The 13702-nt window shown below is 44.6% G+C and overlaps 2 protein-coding genes across 2 annotated transcripts; both read left to right on the top strand.

Annotated features, from left to right (window-relative positions):
- Positions 1-1234: 1234 nt before the first annotated feature.
- Positions 1235-1771, top strand: LOC147496837 (uncharacterized). Its single transcript, XM_086562675.1, has one exon. The coding sequence runs from the start codon at positions 1235-1237 to the stop codon at positions 1769-1771; it is 537 nt and encodes a 178-aa protein (XP_086418801.1).
- Positions 1772-2281: 510 nt separating this feature from the next.
- Positions 2282-2689, top strand: LOC147496836 (uncharacterized). Its single transcript, XM_086562674.1, has one exon. The coding sequence runs from the start codon at positions 2282-2284 to the stop codon at positions 2687-2689; it is 408 nt and encodes a 135-aa protein (XP_086418800.1).
- Positions 2690-13702: the final 11013 nt, after the last annotated feature.

Raw genomic sequence — 13702 nt, 5'->3', positions numbered from 1 at the left:
CTAGAATGCCTTTTGGGCTAAAAAATGCCGGGCAACATTTCAGATAGTGGGGGAGAAGATGTTCGAAAGCAAAATCAGAAAGGGAATGGAAATCTATATAGATGACATGGTAGAGAAGGGTATGACCGAGGAGGTGCATCTGGCGGGGCAAAGTGAAACATTCTCTATACTGCGAAGACATAAACTGATGCTGAACCCAGAGAAGTGCACGTTCGGGGTGACATCTGGAAAGTTCTTGGGATACATTGTCATATACCATGAAATAGAAGCAAACCCAGACCAGATAAGGGACCGCATGGAAATGTCGTCTCCGTAGAATGTGAAAGAGGTGCAGAGGTTGGCCGGGAGGGTCGCACCTCTCAATAGATTCATATCAAAGTCCTCGGATAAATGTCAACCTTTGTACCTACTCTTAAGGTGGACGACCGACTTCTGGTAGATCGCTGCATGTGAAAGGGCTTTCTAGGAGTTAAAAGAGTATTTGGAAAATGCCCCGATCTTGTCGCGCCCAGGGCAGGGGGAGAGGCTATATTTGTATTTGGGGGTATTAGAGTATACAATTAGTTCAGTGCTGATAAGGGTAGTGGACAAAGCAGAGCGGCCGGTGTACTTCCAGAGCAAGACGATGTTAGACGCCAAAATAAGATATAGTCAAATTGAGAAGTTTGCCTTGGCTTTGATCTTTTCTGCGCTAAAATTAAAACCTTATTTTGATGCTCACTCGGTGGTAGTGGTGACCAACTTGCCGCTTAAGCAAGCCTTGAAGGCAGGAAATCATAGAGAATGTTGAAATGGGCGGTAATGCTGAGTTCATACGACATTAAGTATCAAGCCAGGACCGCGGAGAAGGCACAAGCTATGGCTAAATTCCTAGCCGAGTTTTCGACCGAGGATCCCACCTGGGGGGAGGAGATGGTTATGGAACAGGAAGTGGACCAAAACCACGACCCTCTGGATCCTTAAGACATACGGAATGGATGGAGAGTCTTTGCAGATGGGTCCGCTACCGATACAGGGAATGGAATTAGGGTGGTGTTGGTCATGCCCGAGAATACTCACCTGGAGTTATCAATGAAGCTAGGTTTTGCTGCGTCAAACAATGAGTCTGAATATGCAACAATGATAGTAGGTTTGGACTTGGCCAGGGATCTGGGTGTGAGAGAGCTGATAGTATATTCATATTCAAACTTGGTAATATGTCAGGTCAACGGAGGCCGCGGCCAGATATCTAAGGATGGCGAAGTATTTGGAGGTATTGTGGAGAAAGGCAGACAAACTCGAAAAGGTCAGTTTTGCTCATCTAGGCAAGGGAGAGAATAGACACGCCGATGCATTAGCATATGTTGCTGCAGTACTGCCCAGAACTGAAGGCAGATCTATCGAAGTTAGGGTGCTGAGCAAACCAAGTACCACAGAGGAAGATGGGGTATGGCTAACTACTGAGCAAGAGCTGGGGTGGGTGGAACCCATCAAAAGTTTCCTTTCGGGGATAGAGATTAAGGACAAGCGAGAAAGGAGGAGGATGGAGCACGTATCACAGAGGTACACATTACTTGATGGCAATTTGTACCGGCGAAGTGTCAGCGTACCATTATTGAAATGTCTAGGACCACAGAGGATGCAAGAGGTGTTGGGGGAAATCCATGAAGGGGATTGTGGAAGCCATTCGGCCGGGAGGACCACGACTCACCAGCTGCTATCACAGGTGTACTTTTATCCTCACATGAAGAGAGATGCAACCAAGTATGCCAAGAGGTGCAAGAAATGCTAGATCTTTGCACCGCTGATACACGCACCAGCTAAACCCTTGCACAAGGTCTTTAGCTAATAGTCGTTTGCTATGTGGGCGTTGGATATCGTCAGACCCTTGCCCATGGCAAGCGGCAAAAGAAGGTTCATGCTAGCCGCGACAGATTATTTTACAAAATAGGTTGAGGGCGTGGCTCTGCAACAAGTGAAAGAGGAACAGGTGAGGAAATTCTTGTGGGAAAATGTCATATGCCGATTTTGACTCCCCCACACCATCATCGTGGATAACAGTACCCAATTTACAGGAGGGAAGGTGAGAGAATTTCTCCAAGCATTCAGAGTGAAACAAGGGTTCTTGGCACCTTACAATCTAGAAGGGAATGGGTAGGCAGAGTCCTCGAATAAAACTATAATGGATAATCTAAAGAAAAAGTTGGAGGATCGCAAAGGATCTTAGGTAGAGGAGTTACACCAAGTGCTTTGGGCATATCGCACGACCCCGTGGACCTCTACTGGAGAATCACAGTTCGCAATGGCTTATGGAGTGGAGGCGGTGATTCTGGTGGAAATGGTAGTCGCAACAACTAGAACCAAAGTTGTGGAAGCAGGAGTTAATGAGGCATTATTGGCCAGGGAGTTGAACCTTACAGAGGAAAGGAGGGACATTGTGCGCATCAGATTGGAAGAGTATCACAGGAGGTTGCATAGGCAATATAACAAGCGCGTGAAGCCGCAAAAATTCAATGCTGGCGACCGTGTGCTTCGGCGGGTGATCCCAGCCATCAAGAAGGAGACAAATGGAAAGTTGGGCCCCAACTGGGGGGGACCGTATACCTTGGTAGAGGCTGGAACTTTCGGGACCTACAGGCTGCAGACGCCACTGGGAGATAACATCAAGCAACCCTGGAACATCAGGATGTTGAAGAAGTTCCATGAGTAACTTTGTATATTATTTTTCAAGTAAAGTAGATTTTAGTTGTTGCATGAAATGTGAACATCAAGCTTTGTAATGATATTTTGGGCTCTTTAGTATGTCAATGAAAGTGATATCAAATTTCCTCCATCTGATTGGTGTTTATTCATTTGTATTTGGATTAGGCCGTAGGCAGCGAACAATGAGGTCCGAATTCAACTTTGGGGCAAACGGAGTTGCCCCCAACATCTCCATGGCAGCGGGGGGGATGAGTCTTTTGCTGACAACGAGGTCCGAATTTAACTTGGGGGCAAACTGAGCTGCCCCCAACATCTCCATATTCAACTTGGGGGCAAAATGAGCTGCCCCCAACATCTCCACATTCAACTTGGGGGCAAATTGAGATGCCCCCAACATCTCCATGGCAGCGGGGGGGATGAGCCCTTTGCAGACGACGCAGGTCCGAATTCAACTTGGGGGCAAACTGAGCTGCCCCCAACATCTCCATATTCAACTTGGGGGCAAACTAAGTTGCCCCCAACATCCCCACGGCAGCAGAGGAGATGAGCCCTTCACAGATGATGGGATCCAAACTCAGCGAGGGGGGGGGGGGAACTGAGATGCCCTCAAACAGCTTCAGCTGCGGTTAGAGAAACAGTATGGAAGGATTAATATGCATGGTAGGCAAGTGCTGGCATAGTGCGAGGAACTTGGGTAATAGTGAATTGGTTGCAATGCGTTAAGCAAAACTTAATATATATATAGGAAAGCATATCCAAAACAAGTGTTTGACAGGAAATCATGTTCATTGTGCCCTTCTGGGAGTACCCAGAAATACAAGGCCAAAAATATATTACAAAACACAAGAGAGATTGTCACTTGGGATCTTCGGTCACATCCTTTGATGGCTGCCCCCCATCCCCTTCTGCAGTAGGTTCGTCAACATCAATGGGGGAGGTCGCCACCCCAGGCTGGATGGCGGCCTCTTGCTCAGTTGTTTAGGGGCGGCTTTTTAGAGTCTGGAATGGTTGGAATGGAAGGCTGAGTAGGGAGAAGAAGGTCAGCTACTGCCAGGACATCAAGTTGTTATTTTAGCTCCCTGGCAATCTTCTTGGAAGCTAAGGCCTTAAGTGTTCAGCGGCGTCCACCAATAACTTCTCTAGGACAGCCAGAGCAGCGACCCTATCTGCCTCCCTCTGGCTCTCCAGCTGTGAGGTGACGCCAGCCACATAGTCTTTATGAGCTTGCTCGGCGTGCTAGAGTTCCTTGTAATGTTTAAGCGCTACGAGGCGGGCATTATCTCATTCCTTCTCCAGTTGGGCGTACTTCGCCTTCCACCCCTCTGGACCGTGGATCTCATTCTTCACAGATTCCAATGCGTCCAAGGTGTTGGTGAGGCCACAGATGACGTAACCGACATCGAGGCTCAGCTGGAGAAGAGGACAAAGTTAAAGAAAATTAAACAGCAAGGAAGGAAAAAGAAAAAGGGGAAGTACATACCCTTTCCCATCCTGTGTAGATCGCCACCTGGTGGGAGGCGAAGGAGCCAGAATCCCCATAAGCTTGATCCCTGGGGAGATGGGAGCTGAAGAACAGGGACGTGGCCACCGCCGGATTATCCAGTGCGGAGTCACGGGTGGTGATGTCTTGGTCCCTAGCCTTGAATTGTGGGTGCCAGATTTCTACTGGCCCAGCGGGCAGGGGACCAATGGGAACGGTCTCTTTCCCAGAGCGGCGTAGTGGAGCCACTGGCCGCGATGAGCCCGGTCGCACTTCGCTGGCTGAGGTGGAGAAGGCAGCGTCCTTAGCTTTTTTAGCAGGAGGGCCTTGGGCGGCGGCATCGGTGGGTGAGTCACCTTCAGAATCACTATCCTAAAGTTTGAGCTTAGAGACATCCATGGCAGCGGTAGTGGAAATGGGGTTAGCAAAGTCATCTTCCCAGTCAGCGATGGAGGAGTATGACCTTGGGATGCTATTGGGCGCGGTTGAGGAAGTGCCAGTGGGGGGATGTATAGGTCGTGGTGTTGGCGGCCCTCTGAGCAAGCGCTTGGGAATGAGAGATCTTGGTGGTGTACCCAAAAGATCGATGAACAGAAGCTTCGCCTTACAAACTTTGGGCGGAGAAGGTTTGGGTTTCCGTTCTTTGGGTGGCGGCAATCGGTAGAGGGGGCCCTGATATTCGCCGATATTTTGTAGGGAGGGGTCCAGGTGGAGCGGACTGCCCTTGTCAAGGTCGATGCCGATGATGTCACACTAATCGCTCCCCAGATCAAGGAGCTTTGAAAAGATCTCAGAAGAAACACCGGTGTATATGCGGGACAGTGAATCCGGAACCCAACCTGGAACACAAACAGATAGATATATTAACACAGGGTTCAGCATGCAAGAAAATCAAACAACCAACCATACTCACCTCTTTTGAGGAAATGGAATTGCCTTAAGGATACTTTAGGGGGTAGGTCCGCAGAAAGGAAGTTCCCCGAAACATAGAGGGGATAGTAGTGCCATACTTTGTTGGAGGTGGTAATGCGGAGAACGAAGGATTTCTTCCGCGGACGCACACAGAATGATTGGTACCCAATGCTCCCAAACTTGGTGCTTTTCTTTATGAAGTAGTGGGCAGTGATGTCATGAAGACAAATCCGCGGAGTATTAGATTTGTTGTAGTAATTAGCAGCATACATGATCTGCCATAAGTTACCGATGCCTTAGCACGGCGGGATATTGAAGTGGTTGCAAACCTCAACATCCAATAAAGACAGAGGAAAGCGCAAGCCAGCCGCTATTTGACCCACGGTGGCTACTAGAAACCCAAGTCGTGGTGGGACTAGGTGAGGAAATTGGGTGACACCAGGCACATGTTCTAAGACCACATCCCGGAATACCATACGCAGCTTGGACTGCGGCCAGGTTAAGTCTACATCTATAGGACGGCGGATAGGGAAGCGTAGTTGGTCTCCCGGAGGTGGACGAGGTAGCAGAGGAATGAACGGGCTAAGGAGAAGGGGACTTAGATCATTCATCGATGGGGCCGGAAGATCCAGATGTAGCGAAAGAGCTGACAGATCTGGGGTTCGAGGACTTCGATCCAGTAGATCGGGTAGCGGACGAACCACCCAAATCAGAATCAGACATGATAATAGTGAGGACAAAAGCGGGACAAGATCAATAAGGTGGGGGGGGGGGGTAAACCGGAGAAGGAGATGAATGAAAAAAATTAAAGAAAATAAAAATGATCAACAAAAATACACCGTAAAGTTAAGGAAAGTAAACGAACCTGGGCGATATCAAGAAAGTGGTGAGAGTGATGCAACTGGTGGGCGAGAGCAAAGTGCAGTAGCAGCTTCACCAGAGGAGAAGGAAAAGGGTTAAACTGGCAAAGGAGGAATAGGGATGAAGGATACGAGTGAGAGTGAAGAAGAAAAGTTTTGGGAATATGAAGGAGTGTGTGCGAAGTTTTTGAGAGGGATATGAAAAGACAAGGGCAAAAAGGGAAAAAAACATGGTGACAGAGAGAAGGACCACCCAAAAGAGGGCATGTGTTTGTGCGAAAATCGAAGAGGCGAGGGTGGTTACGCATGAGTCTAGAGACACGGGCCCAAGGACACGTGTTCATGGATTCAAAGCCCAAGGCAGGAGCATGATCGTGGATGTCAGAGGAAATAATGATTTGAGGACCTCAGATGGGACAAGTCTCCGGATAGGCAGCTGGTGAGTCTCGGCCCGCGGACCCATCAAGATCTGAGGGCCGAGAGGGGGCATCTGTATCAGCCTAAATTAGGACCTATGAGATGGCATCTCCTCAGGTCCGAAGTAAAATAAGGAAAGGGAAGTGCAAAACACCAAAGCAAGTCTGCAGAACCCTAGAATATGGTGGGCCGCATAAGGACAGAAGATTGAGGGGGTGTCAGGGTCAAACGAAAGGCAAGATAAGAAAGGAGGAACGGGAAGTACAGGAGCAAGGCTGCGGAACCCTAAAGGGACATGTGTGAGGGAGCTAACCGAAGGATGGATAAGAGATCAGTGGATGGAAAGAAAGGGAAGTGGATATAGAAAGGAACAGTGAGGAGAAAAAAAAAGGGAAGAAAGAGAAAAAAGAAAAAAATAGTAACTAAGATTAGGGATATTTGTGGTCGACACACCATGCTTGATGAAGGTGGTTCCTGTTGGAGTAGAGAGAGGTGTAACTTATAGCAGGGAATCCTGACAGACTATCAATCATTGTGAAGAGAAGTCCAAAAAGAAATAGTCACGTTACATGACGCAACGAGAAGGTCCCACCGTAAGATAATCAAGTATGTCCTCCACGCCTAATGGATAAAGCGGTACAAGGGGAGGAATCAAATAAAGTCTGTCGAGATGGATGAAAAAGAATGGAAGAAGATAGGCCCCTCCTACAAACAAATTTAAAATAATAGTTTAAAATTTGTTTGAAATGACGGTTTATTAATAACAACTTGAATTATTACAACCTAATGAGCATACTAAACTTAACTAGTGCTCACCAAAACAAAACACACAAAGGCAAAAGAGTTTGACTAAGAGAGAAAGCTTCCTAAGAAATAACTAAAAACCTAATTTTGAAAAGAGGAAAATAATCAAGGGCCAAGTTGATGATGAGGATGATTAAGTGGAAGCAGATCGTGCACAAGACTGTTGAGTCGATCAATATGTTGGAGGAGCTGATACTGAAGTTCCCCCTAATTCACAGAAATCGTGGCTTGGTTTTCTATTAGGAGAGCGTGATTTTCTAAGAACTGTGAGTGGTTTTTCAAGATTTCCTCCTGGTCAACATCGTGCATCGACTGACGTTCCTAGAAATCCAGAAGACTTTTAATGATGATTTCCTGACGTGCATGTAGTGCCCGCAGGCCTTGGTGAAGAAATTGAAGGCCTTCCATCGAATTAAAAATGTTATCCATGGCATCCTCATCAAAGAATTGTTCATAGGAGGGGACTTGGGTGTCTTGGTTGTCAGCCAAGTTCATGTTAGCATATGGAGTCCAAAAACCTGGGACTCACTCTGCGTTGAGTGTAATAAGGCCAGCAATTTTAAAGGGGGTTGTCGGGTGAACAACTTGAAAATCCTAACGCAACATGATTTGTGTCACTATGGTGGGCAAAGGGGCTGACGTTTTCCTGGCTCGTACAATTGAGTTCCAAAGAAATTAGATTATGCAAAAATCATCCCTTTGAGTCTGCATCACCCAGAGTAGGTGGAAGAGTGATTTGGTAATTTCAGATGTTTTTGAAGTTCCAACCACATTATGTGTTAACCAATGGAGTATAGTTCATTGATTCTGATGTAAGGATCGCTGAAGAATAACATGGTTTCGGTGGCTGAGCTCGCCACGAGAGACCGTTGCAAGCATGAGTTGCTTGATGGTGTCAAATAGAGGTATTTGAAGATGCACCTCCGGGTTCATCATTGGAATTTGAAGGATCTCAGAGATGATTTCGTGAGTCAATTCAAATTGTCGTCCATTGGCTCGAAAGAAGAATTTACCGTTTTTGAAGTCACTATGTTTGTAGAACTTCATAACTAATTCCTTGGAATAAATGGCTTCCGAATGATGTAAAAGAGGCAACCATCCTTGCCGTAATATTTCAGTGTCAAAATATGGATGAAACATGCTTTCATGATTTTTTTTTTAAATGTTGCTCGGGCACTATACCTCTTTGTGGATTCATTATAATTTGAAGTGAGGGAAGAATGGAGAAGGTTGAGTGAAATAAAGAGGGCTAAAAATTTCAACCCTATAAATATTCACGGATCAAGATGGAATAAGTGGTTAGATCCAAAATGAATATGGAGAAAAGTCACAAGTGAAATATGTGTTGTTGTCGCAACACATTTATGTGTCAATACCTAGCGAGTGAGTGTTTCCAAGGTGGGTCTTTTAACTTCAGATTCCCAAGATGATTAATGAGTTGTTCACAAATATTAGGCAATACGGAGGAAGGTTTCACATGGTAGTTAGACTAACGCGTATTTTCTACACTTGAGTTGTCAAATAAAGCATTTAAAGTCAGGTCCCTAATACTGTGATCGAGACGTGCAAAAAGATAAAACACACAGAGGAAGGTGTCCCAAGGTAGTTAGACCAACACGTATATTCCGAATTGATGGAGCAAACCTCCATAGTGGAAGTTGTTTAGAGTTTACAAAGTAGCGCCTGCAACAGTGGTTAGGCACACCTTAGTAGCGTGCGCGACGTGATGTGAACAAAATAAGTTTAGTGTGCTATGTTTTTGTGAGATTTTGTTTTTTTTTATTTTTAATGGGTTTTCTGATTATTTTTATGTTTATGATAAGATAAAAATACAAGTAATACACACAAATATAAATTTAGGAAATTTCTCAATTTAATACGTAAACCGTACAAATTTGTGAGAATTTATTAAACACACCACACTTATGTACAAAAACAACAAAGAGAAGGAAAGAACGGAAGTTACATAGATCTAGATATTTTGTATTACTAGATGCCACAACAATAGCATGACAACGATAAATATCATTATCATGAAGACTGTAGGGGATTTTCCGAGTATCCACTGATCTTCCTATGTGCCTTGTGATCTAAAAGTTGTTACTTGGTAGAGAAGGGATAAGATGATTTTGAGTTCAGGGTTGAACGGGCTGGCGACTGCCTACGTATCTCCTTGTTTATTTTGGAGAATCAAACCCTCTTTTGTGTAGTTCCTAAGAGCAAATCCCTATGGTTTATATAGGAAGAGTTTTGAGAGTCCTAGGGTTAAGGCTATCCTCACCGCTTGTGAGTTCCCTCCCATCTTTAGACTCTACCTTCCTATTATGAATTCTCTCCTTATGGAAGTCTAAATCTATACCATATCTTATGAGAAGTAGGTTTTCTTGCTGATCATAATGTCCCATTGTACATGGAAAGATTATATCTAAAAGGTAAGTCTTAAAGATATGCCATCACGATTCCTTCCTTATCATCAAAGATCGCCTTCTTTAGCTTCCTTCTATTCAGGAACTACCAATATCAGTTCCTAATGACTTGGAGAACTGTTATGCTTAAAGGCGATCAGTCACGTGCCTGACACATGTCAACTAAACACTCGTGTTAAGCACGAGATCACTTATTCACAGAACTAATCCAATGGTCTTTGTCTCATTCTGGACATCTATAGTCCTAGGTTATTTTCCATACATGCGTCATCTATCTAATGACGGGAAATCCCCCTTACAGATGCCCCCTCTTGTGCCATTTAGCACGTGGGCGCTTGAAGCGACACTGCTTTTGGCGCAAGAGTCTTTTTCCTAAATAGTTGCTGGAACTGCTTACGTACTCAACTAATTAAGGCTCTAAAAAGACGGCTCAAACAAACACGCCATTTCCCAAAAAAGGTAATGATGGCAATTCCATCCCGAAAAGACGTAATGCTTAGGCTAATCATAACCGTCCATCTTATCTGTATATAAAGGATCTGGTGAGAGAACCCTCATTATCTCTTTCGCTACTTTTTTCCTGTATACTGAACCCTTTGATCTCCCATTAGGATTTAACCAAAACTCTAAACTTTCTTTCTTTTCCGGTCATGAATCCCAACTGGTCACTTATAAACTTCGGGGATCTCTCTTCCCTGGAACTGATCCGAGAGAAATTTCACACCCCTGACGATATCGGTCTTGAGTAGGGGAGGTTGTCTGATGAGTTGGCCTACAAGGAAGTGGCACTCATCACTATTAGTCAACTTAGGGTTCTTCCCATCCACCCACTGTTAAGAGTGTCTGATTCACTTTAATCTTGCTCTTGGTCAAGCAGCACCCCTGTTCTACATAACTATTATGTACTCTGCCATACTGGCCAAGAGACATGGATTCGTTCTGAATCGTTGGATGTTTGGGTACATTTATGAGGTCCGGCGTATTCGAGACCAATCTTACTACTACCTCATGACCAGAGACAAGAACTCTCCAATTGTCTTTTTCAAGGGGAAGCAGAGTGATGAGGGTTGGGCTGATCACTATCTTCGTGTGTTGGGTGATGCATGGGACGTTCGTCCTTCTGATGCTGATGGTGAGCCTGTGGGAATTCCTGTTCCTAGAAAACACACACATGCTCCAACCAGTAAGTCTTTTTTCTTAAGAATTTTGCAATCATTATAAGAGTCTTTCAACTGAGTTTCTTTTCTATTTTTCCTTAGATGACTCTTTCCCCTGGAATCAACTAACTGCAACTGATGCTGCTACGGTGGACTTCATCAAGAAGATCCCCAAGGAACAAAGGATGCCTTGGGTGATAGTTCCTGATCCCACCCGTCTTTTTGAATATTTCAACATGTCTGCTGAAGAATTGCTACAACTTGCCCCTGGCTTTTCCCCTTTTGGGATAAACACTGTGAATTCTGGGCTCACAGTACTCCCTCCTCCTGTGGATCAGGATGCTGGACTTCTTCCTCCCCTAGTTCAAGATGAATCCTCTTTGAATACTAGAAGAAAAGGAAATCGCAAGGAGGAGAGTTCTGTGGCAACCTCCGGTGATGCTGCGACATTGGGCTCAGTTCAGGAGCATGCTGTCAGTGATGATTGTGTGATCACTGGTGGGAGGGGCCCTGAACTACCTCATAAACTACTAGCGGGCTAGTAACTTTAAAAAGGGAGTACGTGCATCCAACCATTCAAGACTGAAGAGAGCTGATCCTGCTCTTGTTCCTGATGTTGCCCCATCTGGTAAGAAAATGAAATTTCGCCCTCTCACTGTGAATAAAGAAACACTCTTCAAGGTTTCTGCGAGTATTCCCCATTTTGGTAAGTCTTTTGAGAAAGTAGTTGTATCCCTACCAGTTCCAGATCCTCCTACAGGTTCTGATCAAGCTGGTGACAATAATGTACCTCTAAATATTGACCCTTCCCTCCCTGATAATCATAAGGGGAAGGGCATTACTGAGACATCAATTGTAATTGTTGCTCTCCCTCCTCCTCGATTTGGTGATAGGAGGTGTAGGTGATGACATTCTCTTCTTATTACAATCTCCTGATTCCCCTGGAAGGGAGATGATCGTGGAGATGAGGCGTTGTAGCCGAATTAATAAACTTCCTGTTACCAACAAACACTCTGTTAATGATATTGATATCGCGCTTGGAGTTTTGGAAGCTACGCGACTTCCCATTGACAAAGCTGAAGCCAATACGGCTGGGAGTCTGGATTTGTCCTTTCATCGATTTGTTGTTCATCTTGCCAAGGTAAGACTTTCTTCTCTGTTCAATGTTCTGTTTCTCTCATTATGTTACTTACACATTCTGTATCCTTCTCCAGTTAGTGAATAACTTTTTGGCCATGAAAGAACCCATCTTTGTGGCCTCAACCAGTATAACCACTAATGACATGGCTACTGGTAAGCTGATTTAGGTGAAAGGAGCTGCTGAGAAAAGAGCTGAGGAGCTGCAGATCCAGATCGACCAGCTTTTGGCAAAAGAGAAGAAATCTGATACTGGCTCCAAAAAAATGAGAGATACTATCTCCAACCTCCGCAACTCTCTGGACAAAGCCCAAAAAGGAGCTGCTAATGCTACCTCCTAGAAAGTGAAGTTCTTAGAACTGTGCTCCCACATCACCACCCTGCAAGCCATGACCAAGTTCAAGGAGAACTTCACCGTAGGAATACCGAGATGATAACCCTTGGCCAAGCCATTACCCATGCAACTGAAGTCATGTCAAGTTATGAGAGGGCTCTCAAAGAGAAGCGTCTATGTTCTGAAAAGAAGACTGGTGATCTCTTGGCAGAGACCTCTGAGTTCTATTCCAAAATGGTGGAGGAAGTGAAGAAGAGGTCAGCTGAAAATGCCATTCGTTTTGCTCTGAGAGTACTTGATATTTTTGAAGAGTCCTTCAATGCAACCAAACAAGTTAAGTTTGAGGAGGCTATTGAGGCTACTAGGTATGTTTCTCAATTAGATGATCAGGGTCAGGTGACCAACCCTTTCATCTTATTTCCTAATCTGAACACCAGCATTTCTGTGATTTAGAATGAACTTATGCCTGATGCCTCCTCCTCTTCTAAAGAAGACACCGATAATGACATGCCTCCCATTTAGCTTCCTTTTTTGCCAGTGCCAGTTTCAGGTGAGTGTTCTGTTTAGCCTTCAACCGTTCTAGCTAGTCCTACCACACAGTCAGTTCTTGAGAGTGGTTCAAGAGTTCTTGATGATGGTGCAGCAGTAGGTACTTATGCTGAACCGAAGTTTGATTCTATCCCTGCTCATCAGGCTAAGTAAAGACTTAGCTATTTAGTTCATGAAAATAATTATTTTAAAACAATTATTCTATGGGTCTGTAATATTTATCTATGTAGGTCACATACTATTTACTTACTGAGTTCTGCAACTCTTCTATTTTATGCATGCACTTAAAGCATTTTATGTTATATAACATATAATGACATGTACTACTATACATATTCTACCCCTGATGTCTCCAAAGTTCATTTGGAACAATAATAGGTGACCATCATAGGCTAAGCAGGTTAAAATGAGGCATAACCAGTATCTGATCAGGATATCATGGGAGCCGTTCAAGTTAAATGTAACTGAAAGTTCGATTGTAATAGAGACATAATGCCTAGAGGAGCCATGTGTCTTTGCGAAAGTAACTTGGTGCCTTGAGCACAACACTGTGTTTAGTAACGATAGGTCTTATTTATTTAAAAAAATAAATAGGTTATCACCAGAACAACAGTGGGGGAGTCTTCCTCAACCCCATCATGCCGATATGATTCCAGGCCAATGATTGCGTGCTAGGATCTGGTTCCAACCCAGATCTTCATAGCAACCCCCATGTTTGATGTTATGAGAGCTCTAAGAACTAGCATACAGTTCGGGCTCCCAAGAACACTATCTCTTGTTCCAAATCAAACTGGCATACAGTTTACTAAACAGTTAGTATGGTTAGATTCCCTAAAGGTTTAACCCATCGAGGAGAATCGCAATCTGAAAGAACTGGCATATAGTTCAGGCTGCATGGGGATGTGAAAGGAACTGGCATACTTCAACTTCCCCAAACCCAGTAT

The sequence above is a fragment of the Coptis chinensis genome, chromosome 5 (genome assembly GCF_015680905.1).
Source record: "Coptis chinensis isolate HL-2020 chromosome 5, ASM1568090v1, whole genome shotgun sequence".
Classification (NCBI taxonomy): Eukaryota; Viridiplantae; Streptophyta; class Magnoliopsida; order Ranunculales; family Ranunculaceae; genus Coptis; species Coptis chinensis.
The sequence above is the reverse complement of the archived record's forward strand: the minus strand, read 5'-3'. Positions and strand labels throughout refer to the sequence as shown.